At 42.8% G+C, this 19623-nt stretch overlaps 1 protein-coding gene across 2 annotated transcripts in view; it reads right to left on the bottom strand.

Moving 5' to 3' along the window:
- sema3fa (sema domain, immunoglobulin domain (Ig), short basic domain, secreted, (semaphorin) 3Fa) overlaps positions 1 to 18392 on the bottom strand; it is a 52045-nt gene extending 33653 nt beyond the window's left edge. The window contains exons 1-2 of one of the 2 annotated variants that reach the window (XM_056391519.1): positions 18030 to 18392; positions 16205 to 16358 (exon numbers count right to left, since the gene is read on the bottom strand). In XM_056391519.1, the coding sequence (XP_056247494.1) occupies positions 16205 to 16316 (112 nt within the window). In that variant the 5' untranslated portion in view covers positions 16317 to 16358; positions 18030 to 18392. The remainder of the gene's footprint in view (positions 1 to 16204; positions 16359 to 18029) is intronic. The other variant, XM_056391527.1, reaches the window with a different exon arrangement.
- Positions 18393 to 19623: the final 1231 nt, after the last annotated feature.

Below are 19623 nucleotides of genomic sequence, written 5' to 3'. Positions count from 1 at the left end.
CGTGGTGACTTTGGAGATTCCCTGCATTTTTTTTTTTTGCAGCATCACCAAAAGATAGAGGTTTTGACTTGTCCTGTAATATATTTCAACATCTACAAGATAGACTGGCACATTTTTTTGTACAGACATTCATAGCTCCCAGGGGCTGTATATACTAACTTAGGTATTCCTCTGAATTTTCATCTAATGCCAAATTGCCTAACATGAGCTTTTTATTATTTTAATTTGAACTAAAATGGTTATGAGATGGTGGCGATGGTGAACATTCTACCTGCCAAAAATCAGTGTGTTTCTCAAACAATAAATAATCGCTGGCTAAACCTATTTGCACAGCATCTTTGATTAGTCATCCAAATAAATATATAAATATTTGGTTGAGTAGCTTACACTGCATGTCATGGTTAATTGACACTTCGAACATAGAAGGTCAAGATTTTTCTAAACACTCTCCCTAAAGAGAAGTTCTTTGCAAACAGATCAAACATAACATTCCTGTAGTAATCCATTCCATTAGTGGCCAGCTGTGCACCGGTGAACCAACAGATCAATATAACACTGACCTCAGCGGATGATTCTGGGGGTAATTACACTCAGAGCATAAACTCTGCCTCTGCAGTCTGTTAAGCTCTGCAACCCAAGAAAAACAAATTAACCAGCAGTATACCTGGACAATTCTTGAGTATATTCTCAAACTAAAACACACAGATATTCCCTGACAAGTTATTACAGGTAACTCCTGGGCTGTTATTACTTGGGAGCAGCCCAGGAACAATATTATGTTTTCTTCATGAGAATGAGAGCAGCTTGAGCCCCACAAACGTGAGGTGTTATTTGTTAGTGTTTAATTTATTTGGTTTAGGCCCAACACTGGCCATGCTTATATTAAGTATCCTTTATCACTGATAGTTCCCAGGACAGGCCAAAACTAACTAAACTATTTTTCTCTGTGTCCACCTCTCTCTTTGGTGACGTTTTGATGGCATGATGAGTTTTATGGTTAAACGTGCAGGAATTGACAAAAACTGATATTATGACACCAGTTATCAACAAGTTGAGCATCTCACTGCCTCCTTCCATCATCTTCCACCATCTCTTGTTTGTCTCCCTTTGAACAATAACTTTTTTTTTCTTGCAATTGTATTTTTTTCACACAGATTTGACCCAAACAATATCAAAACAATTTAAAGGCAGCAGAAAAGTTTGGTGAGAGCTGTGGGAAGAGAAGAAAACTACAGGAAGACCAACTGGTGAGACTAAGCTGACTGGCTGCTGTGAGTCCCACAGCATCCATGTTAACGTGTCCATTTGCTGTCTGTCTGAGATGAGCGGAGAAAAAAAAGTGGGGGGATGATGACCGTCAGTCAAGGGTATTCATCTTTTCTTAGTGGAAGAAGTGGCTGTATGATGGATATGATGGTAGTGGGAATGGTGGGAGTTGAGGCAAAAGGGGAAGGGGCTGAAGAAGGGGGAGGGCTGGCAGAAAGGAATGCAGACAGTGGGATTGCTATAGAACAATTGTTATGGAAATAGTGTAGTTTGGGAACATAATTTAACCTGCAGTGACTGACTTGAAATATAAAAAATATGAAAACACGTCTTTGTTGCAATGATGTGCCAATCTTTTATCTTTCAGAACACGCCAAAATATTTCATAAGTCTATCATCACCACCTCCTGTCTTGTTTCTATGTCGAAGGGTCTCTGTGAAGATGTTAATTTGACAAGTTGATAGCTGAGTTTATCAGAGGTGTGAAGGGAGACGTACATCACCCAGTTCCAGGCAGGTGGCGTATTGAAGTGTAATCTCAAAAGGCAGCAGTCAGCTTAGACCACCTTAATGCCATCAGCTTTGGAGTTCTGTTTGTTCAAGTATCCTCCAAAAAAAGGAAGCACTAACTTGAGTATGTGACCAAAGGAATGTTGCATGTGATGATCCTTTCCCAACATGAATGGTCTGCTTTACTTAAAAATGAGGGGGCTTCACAGACAATAATTACAGGCTAAAAAAAAAAAAAAAAAAAAGACAATTTACATTCCAATAGGTTAAATATCTGCTTTGAAAGCACCAAAAATGTCATTCAAGATGAAACATGTTGGCAGCCATTACATCTTTAATGGATAATGTGAATTGTCTGCTAAAGGCAGGCCCCGCTCTCTCGTCCCAGCCTGCAATTAAAGCAAAGCTACCCAAGGTCAGTCTGAGTGACAGGCTGACAGACCTATAGATTACTGTCTGTCTGTGTAATCCACTGCCTTTTTACCCCCCTCACTGACTGACGCACTCAACCCTCCCATTTAAGACACCAGTGCCTGTTGATTTGGCGGCTTTCATGTTTGATGGACAGATGGGACATCCTACCCCATGACCCTGTGGCATTTTTCACGCCCGTGACAATAGGGGTCACTATGCAGAATGGGGCTGTTTAAGGGCCAGTGGGGAGAGGAGTTTGAATGGCTCTAGTTCTTGATAAATTCATATCATTAAGGATAAGTTTCCCAAATTTCATTGTGCGGATGAATGGTGAGGTTTTAGTGAAACTAAGAAACTGGTTCAGAGACAGATGGATAAAAAAAAAACAACAAAAAAAAAAAAACAATAAAAAACCGATGTCTGCCCTAAACAAACCACAACAAGACCTCTTGTTCACTTAAACCCTTCATGTCAATACAACACAGCAATTACTGCCCACCAGGCATGAAATGGACAAATAAGATTGCCCCCAGTTCAGATTACAGGCTTTATCAATTACATGCACCGAGTGGAACAAAACTCTATGCACTCAAATACAAACAGTGAATCAGAAAATGGCTGTGATTTTCCTGGCATGTTATTGTTGGCAGTTCTGCTCAGTGAGATTTAGTATGCACACAAGCAGAGGTAGATAAGAAATGTTGAAATGTTCCGTTCCAACAGTTAAACAGTCATGATGCAACACACTCATAAACCATGGCGGTACCATCTCATAACCCGCTTATTAATATGTGCAGTAGGATTTAGCAGTTCATAGCTATTTGGCTTTAGGCTCACACCTAAACACGTCTGCACATCCAGGTGGGAGATGCTCTGACAGGTTTGACAAAAGAAAGCATTAGCGGGAAGTACCCATCTTGATTTGAGAATGAAAGACAGATAGTGAGATATAGAGAGAAAGAGAAAAATTTGGAGAGGAAGGCGAGAGTCTTATCAGTTGGGAGGAAGGGCAACATGCGTGACAGTGGAAAATCTTGGTCACAGTTCCTCTATCCGTCCTCTCACGGGGCGTTGAAGGAGGCCAGTGATTGCATAGACACATGGAGGCCAAAACCCCTCTGATCTTACACTGTCATACCTTGGCATAAATCAGTGCTTAGCCATCCGCTCTGCACTGATAAGGCAACCACAGACTGAGCCACACCAGGAATGGAGAGAGAGAGAGAGACTTTTCTTTCTTTTATCAGTGGCCTCTCTCGCTCTTTCCCACACTGCCGTCTCTCCTCGTCGTTATCTGTTTTTCATTCATCAGATCTGAACAGCAGACACATTATTTTTTAATTTTTTTTCTCTGCTTGGGGCTTGTTTGTTTGCAGCTTGCCATATTTCCTCTTGTAGCTTTTCCAGCAGTCTGGTTATGATCATCTGATGAACTAAAAAATCATTTGCAACATTAACACAAGAAAGAGTTGGGAGATGCTGAGAGACCATCTTTTGATCGTCTCGCAATCATGCAACAGAAAAAAAAAAATGTAGCGACAAGTATTTTATTTGAACTGAATCTGCTAGCGTGCGTCACTGTTACAGGATGATTGTTATAGCAAAGGTTTCCATCTCATCATACAGAACAGTGGTCCAATGAAGACGTAACTAGGCAAACTCCATACTGCTTCCTTATCTTAATGGCAGACGTCCTTTTGCAGATTAACGATGAAAATAATCTCTGTGTTTATTGCACATTTATGACATTTGGCACTGAGATAACCTTTAAAACCACTGCTTTCAGACTTTTTTTAAAAGAAATGAACTCTTACTGTATGCCTTGCCCAGAGTTGGACATTAGAAGACGGATTTAAATCACATACAGCTACGTGGGACCTGGTAGCCCACAAAACACAAAACTTGGATGTACCATAAAAGGAGCTAACATGGCTTCACTTTCAAACTATTCACTTTCCAGCATCTCCATACTGTATTACTCAGTTCTTGTGCTTTGTGTATTGTATAGCAATTTTAGGATCATTTTGTTTGGAGGCATTTAAATCTATCACCAGCAAAACCCATTCAGCTCCACACCTGACGTATGCTGCACGCTGGTGCTGGACACATGAATATATGGTTGGTTTGATCCACGATGAACCACAACAGCATGAATACAATTTGTCAAAAGCAAATGCTAGGCTAACAACGCAAAGCTTTCAGTGACACAGAACAATCCAGTTAAACATCACAGCGTGCAGTGCAGCGTGGAAGCTAAAATAAATGTGAGGTTCCTGTTGTTTTTATGGTCTAATTTTGTCACAATGTATTGCAATGCTTTGTGACTAATTAATCATGCATAGCTGGTTTAATAGGACAGCGTAATCCGGCCACGGTAGTGAAAAGCTAAATTTCATGCTGTGCACCAATCCTGTATGTGAATGACATTAGTATAATCAAAAGCCATGGAGTAATGAATTCCAAGCTTTTTAATACTTTCTAAACGCGATTACACTTGAACAAAGCATCATTTAGGTTGGAGATCTTCCCAGTGGCAGAAGACATTTTTTTTGTTTCCTCTCAGCTGAGTCAACCACATTAAAACTAGATCCGTTAGCCATGGAAAAAAGTTCGTGCCTCTGTGTTTGTGCCAGGAGGTGCTGCTTCCTATAAGCTCTCTGAGGGGCTGTCTGTGGTCTTCCATCATTGTAGTGCTGCGAAACACAAGGTCCAGAGGAGCACATCAATTCATCTAACATGAAATCCTACAGAACATGAAAGCCCAGGATCATCGCCAAGCTTTGAGTGATGACTGTTTCAGCATTTTGTGCCAAGAGGAGGAAAAGTGGGAGACAAGAATGATGAGAGACAGAGGGAGAGCGAGCAGAGGGAGGTAAAGGACAGACAGAGTTGCTTTGAGCGTTAACGCCGTGCCAGTGTTGTATGCCACTCCCCCTCCGCATCCCCGGGGACATGAATGAAGTAAATGAATGATGGACCCAGCCCACACAAACGCCCCTCTTCTATTGAGACCGAGCAGTCCATTCACGGGGATGAGTGAGGCGTCGACACCAACAACAACAATAACAACAGCAACATAGGAGGCCCTTGCTCCTATTTCTCATGCATACATATGTATGCAGTCACACAGGCACACACATACGGCACAGATACCATGGACAACACTGCCAACATACCATTACGGACACCTAGAGAGGGTTCCTGAGAACAGGGCTCACTAACAAAGCTCAGAGGCAAAGGGGCGTGACCGGGGGCAGGCATGGAGAAAATCTTGGCATCATGTCAATGCAACCGCCACAATGATCAGGGATGAGAGGCCATCTCCTCCCCTCCACAATCAGCACATTATCAGGAAGCCCATCAGTGCATGAGCGCTGAAAACAAGGCCTGGAAACCTCATGTTCCACCACATTCTGTCCTTCCTCCTCCAATCGGCTCTTCTCTGTTGTTCGTCCAGGACGGGATGAGTTCAGGGGGTTCTCGCCCACACAGGGGTGATCTCACTCAGGGGCCTGACCTTCAAACTCAGGCATTACTCGCCTAAAGCCACAGCAGCTAATGGAACATGGGGAATACAAATCCGACTGAAGCGAGATCAATATGACAAGGAAGGCTTTTGCTATTTACCAATCATTTACATCTCAAACCTTGAAGGTGGGCTTTGTAATGATGTTAGCATCTGACTGAGGCTCAGTTTTCACCAATTATGAATCCTGCAGAGAGATGCACATAGAGCGTATGAAAGTAGGAGAGGGTTGTAGCTAAAGGATGAAATACAGCTCAGACAAGAGACGGGGGAGAAAGGAGGAATGTTCCTGCTTTTTTAATCCAATAGTGAGACACAACTACTGCAACCTCCCACAGGATCATGGTCAGACTCAACCACAGGCCTCATTTCTCCCGTAATCACATAGACAGCTACTTGGTCCACATCCAATGTATACAGAGAGGGAGAGGCTTCATAGACTACTAGTCTGAATTGCACACACCTGAAGAATTTCAGGAGGTCGTGGGTGTTTGAGGTTGATCAGCTTCTGCCTAAAAAAAAAAAAAAAAAAAACTGACCTTCCATTTAACGAAAGGAAGCACTTCCCATAAAGCTTTGCCAAACCCGCGCAGTGCAGGAGACTTTGCTCGTATAAACACTCTTCAAGAAGAAATATTTGCACAAGTTTGTACTTTGGCTTCACATCATTTTGTATTGTCAGTGAAAGGATGTATGGTCCAGAATGCACTTTGGGCTTCAGCCAAATGTTCCCCTGTGCTAAATGACTTATACAACACTCCTTCTAAGACGATCGGTATGACAATATGTGAGTGTGAGTAAAGTCAGCAGTTTTCATTGACTCAAACATTGAGCCTTGTGGTGCGAGGTTACAGCCGGGGCACTGGCAAGGAGATGAAGTGTGGAGGCAGTCCGAGCAGTCACCAGCTGAGGTAAACCATCTCAACCGACACTCATAGACAGCTAATGGGAAGCAGACGTACAGTTTGTCCAGTGTGTGTGCGTTTGTGCACCCACACTCCTCTCCTCCTTCCCATTCTCAAGTCCCACCATCTATCCCGCTCTTCCCGAGATAGCAAGCCTGACACTGATGCCCTGTAGTCCATTAGAGCCCTGCCTGAGTCTGCTCTTTTGCTCCCTTCACATTTCCCTCCACTCATCCCATTTCCCTGACAGTCCTCACTTCTACTCTTCGCACCGCTTATATGACTCTCTGTCTTTCTGTCTCCTTCCCTTCCTCCTCTCCTCCTGCATGACGTCTGAGCTGGAGCAGGATGAGCTGCTCAAGTTCAACATGTCAGTCCCTGTCCACAGGGAGGACTACAGCTCAGATAACATTACTGTGATGGGGCTGCAAAAAATCTCCCTAGACACCTGATATGAACTATAGCTCCATAGATAACTCTGCTCCAGCCTTTCTCCTCTAATGCAGCATCACTCTCCCTCTACACACACACACACACACACACCTGTTATTACTGATAGGACAGCCCATCTGTTGTCCTCCTCTAACGAGGTCTCCCCTAACCTCCAGCGGTTCCTCTCTCTCCAGCATTGCAGCAACTAATGATCATTTTCATGAACAGCTAATCCGCCCATTAACTGCTAATGAAAAGGATCATTAGTTGATTATTTTTAAGCAGTTGAAATCATTGTTTAGCCAATAAACTCCCCATCACACCCCATCGTGACACCTTCAAATATCTTTTTTTGTCCAACTAACAGTCCAACAGGTCTTTAAGTTGCAAAGACATGAAACTGTATCCACATTTTCACGGCTTTTCCAAAAAGCTCTGGCAGACAAAGTTAAAATAGTTCATTGATTAATTTTCAGCTGAAGGATTTATAGCTCATGTTGCCAGACACCAACCTCACGCTAAAACTAAAGTGGCTTTAAGTTGCTATTCTAGCAAAAGATTCTTCTGAGGTTCTTGTATGTGTTTAAGCAACACTAACACACATATGCAGCCATATGTGACAGTAAGTGTCCGAAGCAGTTTCCCACCCCAAGTGTTCAAAATGGCCACCACATGATCGAGGTCAATGGCACTGCGGTAACAAGATCCCGACACTGACAGACAAATGATAATGAATGATAGCTGTCTGAGTAAACAAGTGGAGCAGTGCCCTTGACCTGCTGTCTCCTTAATTCACTCCGGGCTGCAAACACCCCACCCCCCCTCCCTCCCTCTCACCCTGAGGACTCCCACACTTGGACCACATCTGGAGAGCACGTCCAGTCGGGTGGAGCCTCTACATAAAGAAAACCAATCCTTCACTCTCTCGCTCACTAAACTGCCCAACACTCTGCAGCAACTTCACACGATCACACCACAGCCTTATCAAAGTCCTTTGTTTTGGCAAATGTATTTTCTCATTTGTCTTAACTAAGCCTGGAAGCCTCACTGCTGCTTTCCTTCAGGGTTTCCTATGAGCAGATGAGACAGCAGACATCAGGGGAAATAAGCACAATGTGTGCTGTGATTACATCCCACCTCTCTCCTCTGTGGAGAGAATCATTTGAACCCGATTTTGTTTGTGAGGAGTGACAGGTAGATGCTGCTATGGCAACCAAACCAAAGCAGTGTCATATATAGCTTCTTAAAGCTTTGCAAGCATGTGAGCACACACACACACATACACACACACACACACACACGCAGATACACACACAGACAACACAAACAGAACCACATGGACTTGACATGAATATTAAAAAGACTCTCTCCCGCTCCTCTCTGTCACTTTGAATCTGAAGAAAACCACCTCTTGTAAAAGCCATTACCGTCTCGCTCTCCAACTCTGTCTCTAACCACAACAACTGTCGTCCTCCTCAGCTCCCCCACCCTCCTGCTCCTCTTCTGCAGGTGGTGAGGTTGATCACAGCCTGCATAATAATCTGCCTCTAATAATCATTAAAATCACACCTCAAGAATTATAGGCTGTGTAAAGATCTCAGAGGCCTAACAGGAAACAATTACAAAGGCTGTACACACGACCACTTTCACTACACAAGCCGATCCAATCAAGTCCCGAAAATATATAAAAACATGACATCAGTCTAATGTACCACCGTGGCCCACGCCTATTTCTATCCTGTCTGCCACATTTTGATCACAAAAAAAAAAATTGGCTGCAGCAGGGACACACACGAACACACACACACACACACACACACACACACACACACACACACACACACGCACACACGCACACACACACACACACACACACACACACACACACACACACACACACACACTATGATGTACAGTACACACGCAGGCACTGTCTATCACTCACCTACACACACCCACATCCATCATAGTGTGCCTGTCTTTCACTCCCTGCTGAGTGTTGGCCCCCCTTTACACAGCAGACAGAGGACTGGAGGGGCTACCCATCAACCCTGCCAAAGCATCCCCTACACGCAGTAAACTATCATTTACATACTGAAGATCCCTAATGAAAAAAACAAACAAAACAATTAACACAAAATGTTTTGAAAACTGCACTCCTGGAAACCTAGAAATGGCAGGGATTTGCAAAGTGGGATGAGCTATTTCAAGCATTCGGGGATCTTGAAGTAAAAGTGCTGCTATTGTTTGCACAGACAATGCTGGATGACTGACAGATGGAGCACGTCTAAGGCTCGGCATTAAACTCTATCATCAGCGCCAAAGACGAACGAGTTCATTAGAAAATCTCTAGTTCTTTGATAAAAATAAAAAGTCTAAGGGACAACTCTGCGTGTATGAAAGTATGACTCCCAGGGAGAATTTTAGTTAGAAACACAAAGCTTATAATTTGGTTGTCTGCAAGCCTAACAGCGAGCAGACGCTGCTGATTATACTTTGTAGAAACCTGATGAAACATGCAGCATTTTTAAATCTGAGTATCTTGGAATCTGAGTTAAGGGAAAAAAAAAAAAAACTCCGACAAGGTCAAAACTCAAAAACTTTATAGTGACACCACCAAGTTTTGGCTTGTGGCCAGGTCAGGTTCAGCATTGTTAGGTGTATTGATCAACTGTGGCGCAGCAGTGTTTTGTTTCCCCATTTGCAATGACAAAGCAGCTTCTTCATCTGGGGTTGACAGGTAGCTAAAGTATTGGTGTCATACTCAGAAGATCTAAACTGAATGCTCATAACATAAACACCTTTAGCACTGATACATTATTACGTTTCTGGTTGAGGTACATTGAGGGTATTATTAAAAAAAAACAATAGGAATGTAATACCACTCTGTAGTTAGTGTGTCACCTGAGTTGTGAGAAACTAAATCTTCCCTGAAATGCACAAGATTTAAATGAAAACCCAGAAGAAGACAGTTACAGACTAAAATAGATAAAACATGTGAATGTATAATATGTAGGAAGTTATTTTAACCAACAGGAAAACCTCACATTGCCTGTCTCAGCTCTCGTCCTGAACTTAAGGTTCACAATATAAATATACAGGCTTCCACTGCACATGTTGATGTGGAGCTTGGCTGCACCTCAGCGCAAGAAGACAAGCTCACTCTGAAGAGGCTGGATGATCTGCTTCTCCCCAGTACAAATAATTAAATCTATGATTAAAATGCCTAATAGCTAAAGACTGGAATAATAAATAGCAGAGTGATTATGGTTTCATTTGGATGTTGTGCATTTTTATCACCACAGGGCATTCCAGCATTAATAAGTGCTTAGGCTCTGCATGCCAGCTCAGAAGAAATATTCAAATCGGGGGGGGGGGGGGGGGGGGGGGGGGACTGTTTTAAATCTAGAGCCTTTCATTGGGAGCAATGATTTGTATGTGTATAACTCTCTGTGACATCATTAAAGGGTGGGGGGCCAGCAATTTATAAAGTGAAAATGGCTGAAAAAGGGGCTACACAATGGAGACACATTATTTCCTTTCAAGCCTGAGACACATCTTACCACTGCACTTAGTGCATGTTAGCTGAACTGCTATGTAAAACCTTTCTCTTCCCCCAGATGTATATGTCCACCCACTCATCCCTTATACCCACCCCACTGCCCCTGCCCCCTTACCGTTGTGCCTTCCTCACAAGGAAAGTCTGGCCACTTTAGAGACCGCCCTCTCCCCTTTCGCCCTTTGAGTGTGCTAAAACAGCGCCCCTGCTGTGGGTGGCGTACTGGGTGCCCTCCTCCCTCAGCTCACACTGCCAGCCTCCTCTCAACACGCAAATAGAGAGGGGTGTGAGTGTAGAGTAAAGGCAGAGGAGGAGGACGGCGAGGCAGAGGAGGAGAGGGAGATAAAAAGAGAAAGAAACAGACAGGAAGGACACTATATTTAGCACCGGAGCTGTCGCCTTCTGTTTTTCTCTCCTGAATAATCATAGTTTGACAGCATGTATCCTGCAGAGCAGAGGTTGCTGGGATGCTCTACCCCCTCCCTTCCTCCACCAGCAGCATCTCTGGAGAGAAAGTAGCAAAGTATTGTAATAATTGCTGCGGGCTTGCGTGCCACAGCCACCACACATTACGCTGTGGAAACATTTTTCAGCGCCCTGACATTCTCTAGTGGAGATAATAGGGAAGCTTTGGACCATACACTGCTACCAACAGGTACAGTGTCGTATGAATACCAAGAGAGCAAACTGCATCCAAGTGCTAGTGACGTTAACGTGACGTGACCAAACGACATTTATAAAAGCCTCCTGGCCTCCACTATTTCTCAGAATTTGAAAGCATGTAGGACAGGGGCAGTTTAAGGCTGTGACAAACTTGTAACCTTCATGTAGCGATGATGTTTATCTGCTGGGAAAGAAGTAAACAAGCTCAGCTGGTAGAAGGGGACGGAGGATGTGAATTAGATTATGCCGCTTGGTACACACTGGACTTTAGCCTGAGCCAAAAGCCTATATTTGCTTTTGAGGAAAAACAAGCAGATCAGTGCTTCTGCTACTTCTTGTTTCTTTCCAAAAAATAAACACATCACATATTATTTATTTTAGATAATAATATGTTGCACTGCATGTCGTTCACTCCCGAAAGCATTACCTTGTTACACTGCAGCACTTTTCTCAACACTGTTATCCTCTCTTATCTTCAAACACCCAGATAACATAACGACTGCTCCTTCTTACTGTGGATGGAAATCAGTTACATTCAAAATACTTTTCCATACTGGCTCAAAGAAATCACGGATGGAAAACGTCCATCCGGACTGAAAGTCTGCACACTGACTTTTGCAGAAAATATTAAGCAATGCAAAGAAATTTTGAACCGTTGAGCCTTTCCTAAGCGTGCTAATCGTTAGAGATCAGACCACACCCAGGAGGCAGTAATATAGGCGTTAGACTGATTAGCTGCAGATGCACAATCAGTCCTCTTGTGGGTCTTAAAAAAAAAAAAAACATGCCAACAAAAATTCCTCATTGAAAAGATCAATCTAAAAGCTTTTCTCTGAAGCAACTGTCTCTGATCGCTCCACATTTGTGTAAGCTGACCACCTCTACCCTACATAATTCTTCATCAGGCAAAGCAATAACATTAGCACCTCACACTATACTTGATTATTATGATCCCTATTTATTAGTCTACCACAGTATTTCTATGTGAAATGCATATCTCATTATGTTTTACACCCTTAATGATGCATGTCATATTAAGTGACTTGTGTAATATAATGCACTGCAATGTGTAATGTGGTCTGATGATATGGCTAATTAACGACATTAGCTTTGTAGCTGAACAGCAGGAGGGTTTCTGGGTTATGAGAACGCGGTGCTCGCAGACGGCATGCATTTGGACTATCCCCAGTGATTAGCCAATCCCAGTAACTGGTTTCACGTTCACCTCTGTTTGAAGGAGACAGATTCGAGACAACTGAAGCATGAATGACTGGTGGCGGCACTCTGACTTTGTATTTTTTTATTTTAATTTAATATAATTTAACAAAAGAGAAGCGCTTTGTCTGTCAGGTTTGTCTGGACTTCACTGGCCAGACTAAAGATTCATCCTGAGTAGCCAGGGGTCATCTGCCTGCAGACAGGTTGTTAGCTGTGGATAAGCTTTCAGCAGCTCATTGATTGCTAACACTTGATTGCAGCACGGCTTGGCTGAGGCTCTTAACTCTGTCTCCAGTGTCACAATAATAAGTGAGCAGACCGGGCGGGGTACAAGGAGATAAACTTTGCTTTGGTATCCTTCTAACAATCTAGGGGAGAAGGTGTAATATATCATGGCATGGAAAGGCTGATTATGAGTATAATACTTTCTCTTTCACCAGAGAGGTCAAAAAGACAGCTATAGTACAGGACCACCTACATAGAGGCATGCCACCATGATATAACTCGAGGAAGACAAAGGGCTGCTCTCATGTACTAAATATATATACATAAATCTGCCTACAGAACTTAATCTGTGGAAGATGAGGTCTATTGTTGTAGAGTCAGGAATAGAACAAGCAGTAAAGTTCAAACTCGGTGGCAGCTCCTAATTATTCAAAGAATAAAGAGGTGGAGGACATCTTGCCATTTCTGATCTTAACTCTGGAAACTGTCAGGAGAGATGAGCCGATATGTGAAGCCTTTGTTCAGGCCTGACAACCATCGGCCCATTACGTGGGACAAAAAGGCCGCTGTGTGGAGAGCGTGCAAAAGGCTGAAGTAACCTCAAGATTGTCCCTAAGAATTAGTCCGATTACAGGACTGCCTGCATGGCTTTGTCTTTTCTCTGCAGGCTTTCTTCCCAGAGCTAACATTGTGCCCAGGTGTTCCAGCGACAACTGAAGAGGCCAAAGAAAAACAAAGTTAAACACTTTCAAATGTGCCTGAGGATCAGCCCTAACAAGCTATTACTTGTTAATATGGTGCCATTCTCCCACAGTTTGAGGGCAGTTAACCTCGGGTGTGACTGGCTTCTGTTTGAAGGGTCACAACCTCGCAGAGCCCTGCGCACTAAAATAGCATGTGATTATAGACCTTGTTTAAAAGTAAATATAGGAGTTCTCAGCAGCTGATCTAAGCCGGCCTTGTGCAGTTTTCATGAGAAAGAATACACCTACATAGCTGCACAAATGGGACCTTTTGTTTTTGTTATAACATCAGCACATCTGATAACTAGAACAAAAAAAGTTGCACTTCAGAATATAGTGTGCTGCGTTGTGTATTTAATCTACTTTTATTTTCTTCTTTTTTTGGAAAACACAATGTTAAGCAATGTTAGAGATGTATCGTTGCGTAGCATTTTGTGAGTGTGTGTGTGTGTGTGTGTGTGTGTGTGTGTGTGTGTGTGTGTGTGTGTGTGTGCTATTTTTTCCAACTCTTTTGAAGTCTGGGTTGATGATCTATCCCTATGAGCTTTGAATGGACATTCCTTTAGTCTTAGCCCCTGTTTGCTCTCTTGGTCCTTATCACAGTTAATAACTCAGCCAGCACTAACACACTCAGTAGCTACTTTAGGAACCTCAAAAGGCAAAACTATCAGCTTAGGTTGTTTACATTGTAAACCTTAGTCCTTGTAGACATGGAGCTTTAATGCTAAGTGCAAAAAACGCACTGGTATAGTTCTTTCGATTAGTGGAGACAGGAATATGATGAAACTCCTACTAATATAATACAAAAATTAGTGGTTCAAATAATAAAGTCAGAGCCAAAGAGCGAAGTACAGGATTTTCTCTGTGGCAGATGTGATCTCATTAGTTCAGGCTTCAAAGCACGAAAATCCTTCAGCTTTTTGTTCTGTAGAGTTTTAGGAAAACTGTCATGTAATAGAAATATCTCCGTACAAAACAAAACAAAGCTGAAAAGTGACAATTAATAAAAGAAAGTGTATATAGAATGGAATTTCAAGGCAAGTATTTACAACAGATGGTCACATTGAGATGCAGTCCCCCTACTGTATAACATACGAGATCTTATCATTTTGCTTTGGAAGAAATGTGTGTGTGTGTATCTGTGTGTATAACCCGGTGTCTGCTGCTCTGATAGAGGGCAAAGATTTGAAAAGCAAAGACGAGGAAGTGTGGGTTATTCTTGTGTCAAAGTTTTGGATTTCGGCCAAAAAGCATTTAAATCATCTCTCCCAGCTTCATAAAAAGCAAATAATCAGTGGAAAGTGATACTGTGTGTAACCTTTACAGATAAACATGTGAGTCCGGGTCATAGACGGAAGCAAACTCAGCAACGCAGCTGATTCTATAGGCTGCTACAGTTGGCAGCTTACATGTGTAGCTTGTCTTGTAGTTTTGTTTTATCATCACAATTCAAATGCTTATTAAAAATTAGCTGGATTATGTTATCAAGAGGCACCTATTACAAGTGAACACAATCTGTATGTCAGCACTAGACAGATATTATGAAACCTAAAGCCAATTATTTGGTTAAGTACACGGGGAGATAAAAAATTAATAAAAGCACATTACAGAGCTATTCCCAGAAGTACGGTGCAAAAACCAATACAATTAGGGAATGCTCAGCTTAGGTGCATTTCTAGTCTCCAGCTATCTGAAGTTGCTCTGTGAGGCATAGAGTAACCTCCAAAACTAATTAAAAACAAAACGGAACTCAATTAAAAGAAACAGAAAATAAATGACCTCTTTTCTACCAAGTAAATGTGAAATCAGTCGCGTGTGAAATCCAACTTGATTAGAGACAGAGAGAAAAAAGACAGGATTCAAGTAGGAAAGAGAGAGAGGGAGAGAGAGAGAGAGAGAGAGAGAGAGAGAGAGAGAGAGAGAAAGAGAGAGAGAGAGATCAAACAAACAGGTAAGCAAAAGTATCTGAAAAAGTCTGAGCAAAATGACATGAACTGACACAAAGCAAGTCTTTGATTCCTTAAAGTTATGCACTCAAGCAAACTTTGGACACAGAGCCGAGATCTGAAGTGTGGCGACTTGGATCTGAACTCGTCAGAGGCTCATTAAAATCTTTTTCAGAGGCAGGTACTATAAACCCTCAGGAGCTTTACATGGACACGCTGATTGACTATACGCCGGCACTGGAATGACAAAGCACCGGACACTGCACCACTAAGACCTATTTTAACAGGACAGTTCAATACACACACACACATACACATACACACACACACACACACACACACACACACACACACACACACACACACACACACAGTCTCATGTGGCACTAGCAAACATTCATAACATGCTGGATCCCCGCCCTGAGTGTGTGCCCAGCCAAGTGTTAAATCTGACTTGATTTCAGAAGGGAGCCGAGGTCACACAAAGGCCTGTTTGGGGGGGACTAATAGCCCCGCGATTAAATGAAGACATGAATAGTCAGGACAATCAGCAGCACATCTCATCCCTCTCATCAACACACAATCAAACTCGCTGTTAGGGACGGAAGGAACAAATACCAGGCCTGCCGAGCCCTGAATTCACGCGGTGCCAATAGTTTACCCGTGGCAGTTACTGAGCAAAACCAAGAAATCAAAGACTGATGGCAGAAGTGAGTGTTAGACCAGTAATCGCATGTGTGTATAGGCACGCAAACTGGGTCACAGGCATAGCAGCAGTATTATCCGGAGTGCCTTACCTTTGAAGGACAGGAAGATCCTTGGAGCAGAGAGGGGCTCGTTAGAGGGGGGCAGCGCCCCGGATGACAAGGCCAGGAGGGCCAGCAGCCAGCACAGTTTGTCCCACAACATTGCCCCTCTGTTTGTTAACTGGGAAGAAGGAGAGTCCAGGAGCTGAGGGGCAGAGAGGGATGAGCGTCAATCAACAATAAGCAAGCACACTGACCGCACAAAGCAACCTACTCTCAGTCACTGAGCTGCAACAATCAGACACAATCAGTTTGATCACTTACAGACAGAGCTGCAACATTTAGTCTTATAAAAGCTTGTTGGCACTTTACTCATAAAGAACATCTAGGACTGAGACACATATCCAAAACTGGATCTGTTTTTTTATGCGGCCTTCTGCATCTGTTGTACATATTGGTTGGATATCTCATGGGTGAATGCTTAAAATCTTTTCAAGTATTTTTTGGCAGGTTGTGAATCATAGATCATAATTTAGGCCAATAAACTGAACTTGAACCATAAAACCTGAGGGCTACAGGAGTGTGCAGAGACAGAATTGAGTTTTTCATCATTGCTACTGGATTTTCTGATGAATCTGACTCTCCTAATCATCCACAGTTATCCTGGCTTCGCGTGCTTTGTGAAGGCAACAGTGTGAATGGACGGAGTCTCCCTCCAGCCGCTGCATGCTGACCCACACCTCGCCACTCTCTGCGGATCTACACTTTTTCTGCAACACAACGTGCTCGTGAAAGCTCGCAAATAAACTGGTTTAAAGTTGAAGAATTATTACTAGTGTTTGAAAGGAGGAGCTGAATTTGACCAGGAGTGTACGGTAGGACTTGTGCTGTTTGAGCCTGGCGCGCTCTGGCGCTGCTCACAGATTAAAGCACAAAGCGCATCAACATGCTGTTATCCGCCACAAAGAGCTGGAGATAATAATATCCCTATAAAAATGGATCTGAAGACTCAGCGCGCGGACGAGGTGACACGATTGTGCAAAATGCAAGCACACGCAAACAGAGAACTTGCAGAGAGAAATGACCGTTTGGAGACAATAAAACAACTTTCACTGTAATGAGCCGTGCACGGCACCGATCTACATGTAAACGTGGATCTGAGTCCGAGGTCAAACTGCCAGTCAGGGCTTGAGATCAAGTTCCACACTGAGCCCTGAAGGCAGGACTCCAAAAGCAGACAGTTAACCAAAATAAAGCGTGACTGCTCTTTGAGTTATGAGGACATGAACATGAACCACGTGTCATTTATTTTTATGAGGACCTGCAGGATTTGAAATTGTCAGAAGAAGTTGCAGGGAGTTGACGAACGTTTGATCACAGTGAAGAGCAGATTTTGAAGACACAGCATCACATGCAGCAAAAAAAAAAAAAAAAAAGAAAAAAAAAAACTTTCAGTCCCTCAAAACTCACGTCTAGTTGAATACACACATACACCCCCAGCATCCACCCACCCCACAAATACATACACACACACATTGCTCTTGGCTCTTGCAGTATTTGGAGATAGTGGCTATTTGGGAGAATAACTCATTTGAGCCTCCCACGCGCCAGAGAAAACAAACCAAAAATATAAATACAGTCGAGCGGAAGTCTGTTGCTTAAAATAAACCAGTACAAATATTCAGGAAAAAAATAATTTTTCTGCACTTTTAAAATATATTTTATATTCTCAATCTTGCACATGCAGCGCAGGGATTATTCTTTTTTTTCTTCCTCGACTGTACCAAATGTGGCTTCCCACTGATTTATCTGTCTGTACAGAAATAATTAATTTGACTTGTCATGTATCACAAACAGCACTTGCATTGTGACCTACCTTCTAGTTGCGTCCAGTGAATATTGTGATAAAGCCGGTGAACATTTAAAAACCATCCACCCAGATCCCTTGAGCTGCTCTGTCCGCACGCAGGAGTATCAGTGTATCCGCCGCAGATCCTGCACGATTATCCCAGAGCCAAACAAAGCTTGGATTTAAATTAACCGGACGCAGCCGCTTTAACTTGAAGTGAGCTCTAAATCGCATCAACAGATTCTGTGTCTTCCCCTGAAGGAGGCTGGAAACAAAAGAGTTGCTCCTGTAGATGAGTGTGGCGGAGATCAGGGCTCAGCCTTGCGCAGCGGCGCTCAAGTGTGTAGTGCAGGGAAGCGGCTTGTGCAGGTGGATACACTGAGGTCTCCCGGCGGTGGACACACCCATGGGGGAGGGAACCTACCTTAGCATCCCTCCGCTCCGTCCCGCCCTAAAATCTAACACAAGCCGAGCCTTTCTCTGCATCCTCTCACACTCCGGGGCTGGAAAGGTAAACCCACTAAAACCGGGGGAGAGAACAAACTGCACAAGTGGTGTCACAAGTGTCAGCAACACGAGATGAGGAGAAGTGTCTTCAATACTGGGAGGGGGGAGTCGTCTAAAAATTTCTGCTACAATCAAAACAAATTGAGCAATATAGTTTTAAAATGACTTAAAAAGCATTTTGCAAAAGCCCAAAAAAATATACTTTAAAAAAAAAAAAAAAAAGAATTTTGCAACATATATTTGTGCACTAGGCCTCAGTGTCTTTGTATTTCCAGCATAATTGTCACATCACGTCTCCCACATATTCAGACTTGTAATTTGAGTTTTTACTTTATTCAAATCAAGTGTGGGAACAAATTTGCCTTCTACACTCATGTCAGTGTGATTTGTTGCCCAGAGGTTGATTCACAGTGTTGAAATTAAGCGTTGCAGTGAAGCCTGAAGCCTTTAATAGGTTAGAATTATGCAATCTGTTTTCATTTCCATCAGCATTTATCTTTGACAACAAAAAGTTTGCTCATCAATCTTCCAGATTAAGATAAAGATAAATGAAGATAACACAAGCAAATGCATGGAGACAAGTCAAATTTTTTTTTTTCTGCAATTCCCAAACAGTGTATCATTTCCAATTCAAATATCTCCATGATGACTTCATTACAGAATAAACAATGCAAAACACTCATACCCACTGTAATGCAGAACACATGGGAACTTGTGTTAATAGGATGTAGGCTTGGTTTTGTGTGAAGGAGACAATATTTTACTGTGTCAAATTCATGATCATGCAACCTGCTTCCAAACTGCAACAATAAAAGAGCTTAAGTGAGCTCAGATGTTACAGATCTATGGGTGATGATTTTGTGAGGGAGAACTGTTCTATTGGATGTCCAGAGGAAGCCTTTTTTTTTTCTTCTGTGGCTGTTTCAGTAAAAAAAAAAAATAGAACTGAGGTAATTTCACAACTTGATTCGCCTGTGACTGCCAGCTACTGATTTTTATTTGCTGACTGGAGCCAGCATCGAGTTGTGCTGAGAGGCTTTCAGATACCCGGTTCTGAGCCAAACAATTGTTCAGTATCTGCTGGTATTGGCAGTCTCACAGGTATGGAAACAGT

Source organism: Seriola aureovittata, chromosome 2 (genome assembly GCF_021018895.1).
Source record: "Seriola aureovittata isolate HTS-2021-v1 ecotype China chromosome 2, ASM2101889v1, whole genome shotgun sequence".
In the NCBI taxonomy this organism is placed as follows: domain Eukaryota; kingdom Metazoa; phylum Chordata; class Actinopteri; order Carangiformes; family Carangidae; genus Seriola; species Seriola aureovittata.
Note: the sequence above shows the minus strand (reverse complement) of the source record. Positions and strands in the feature narration are given on the sequence as shown.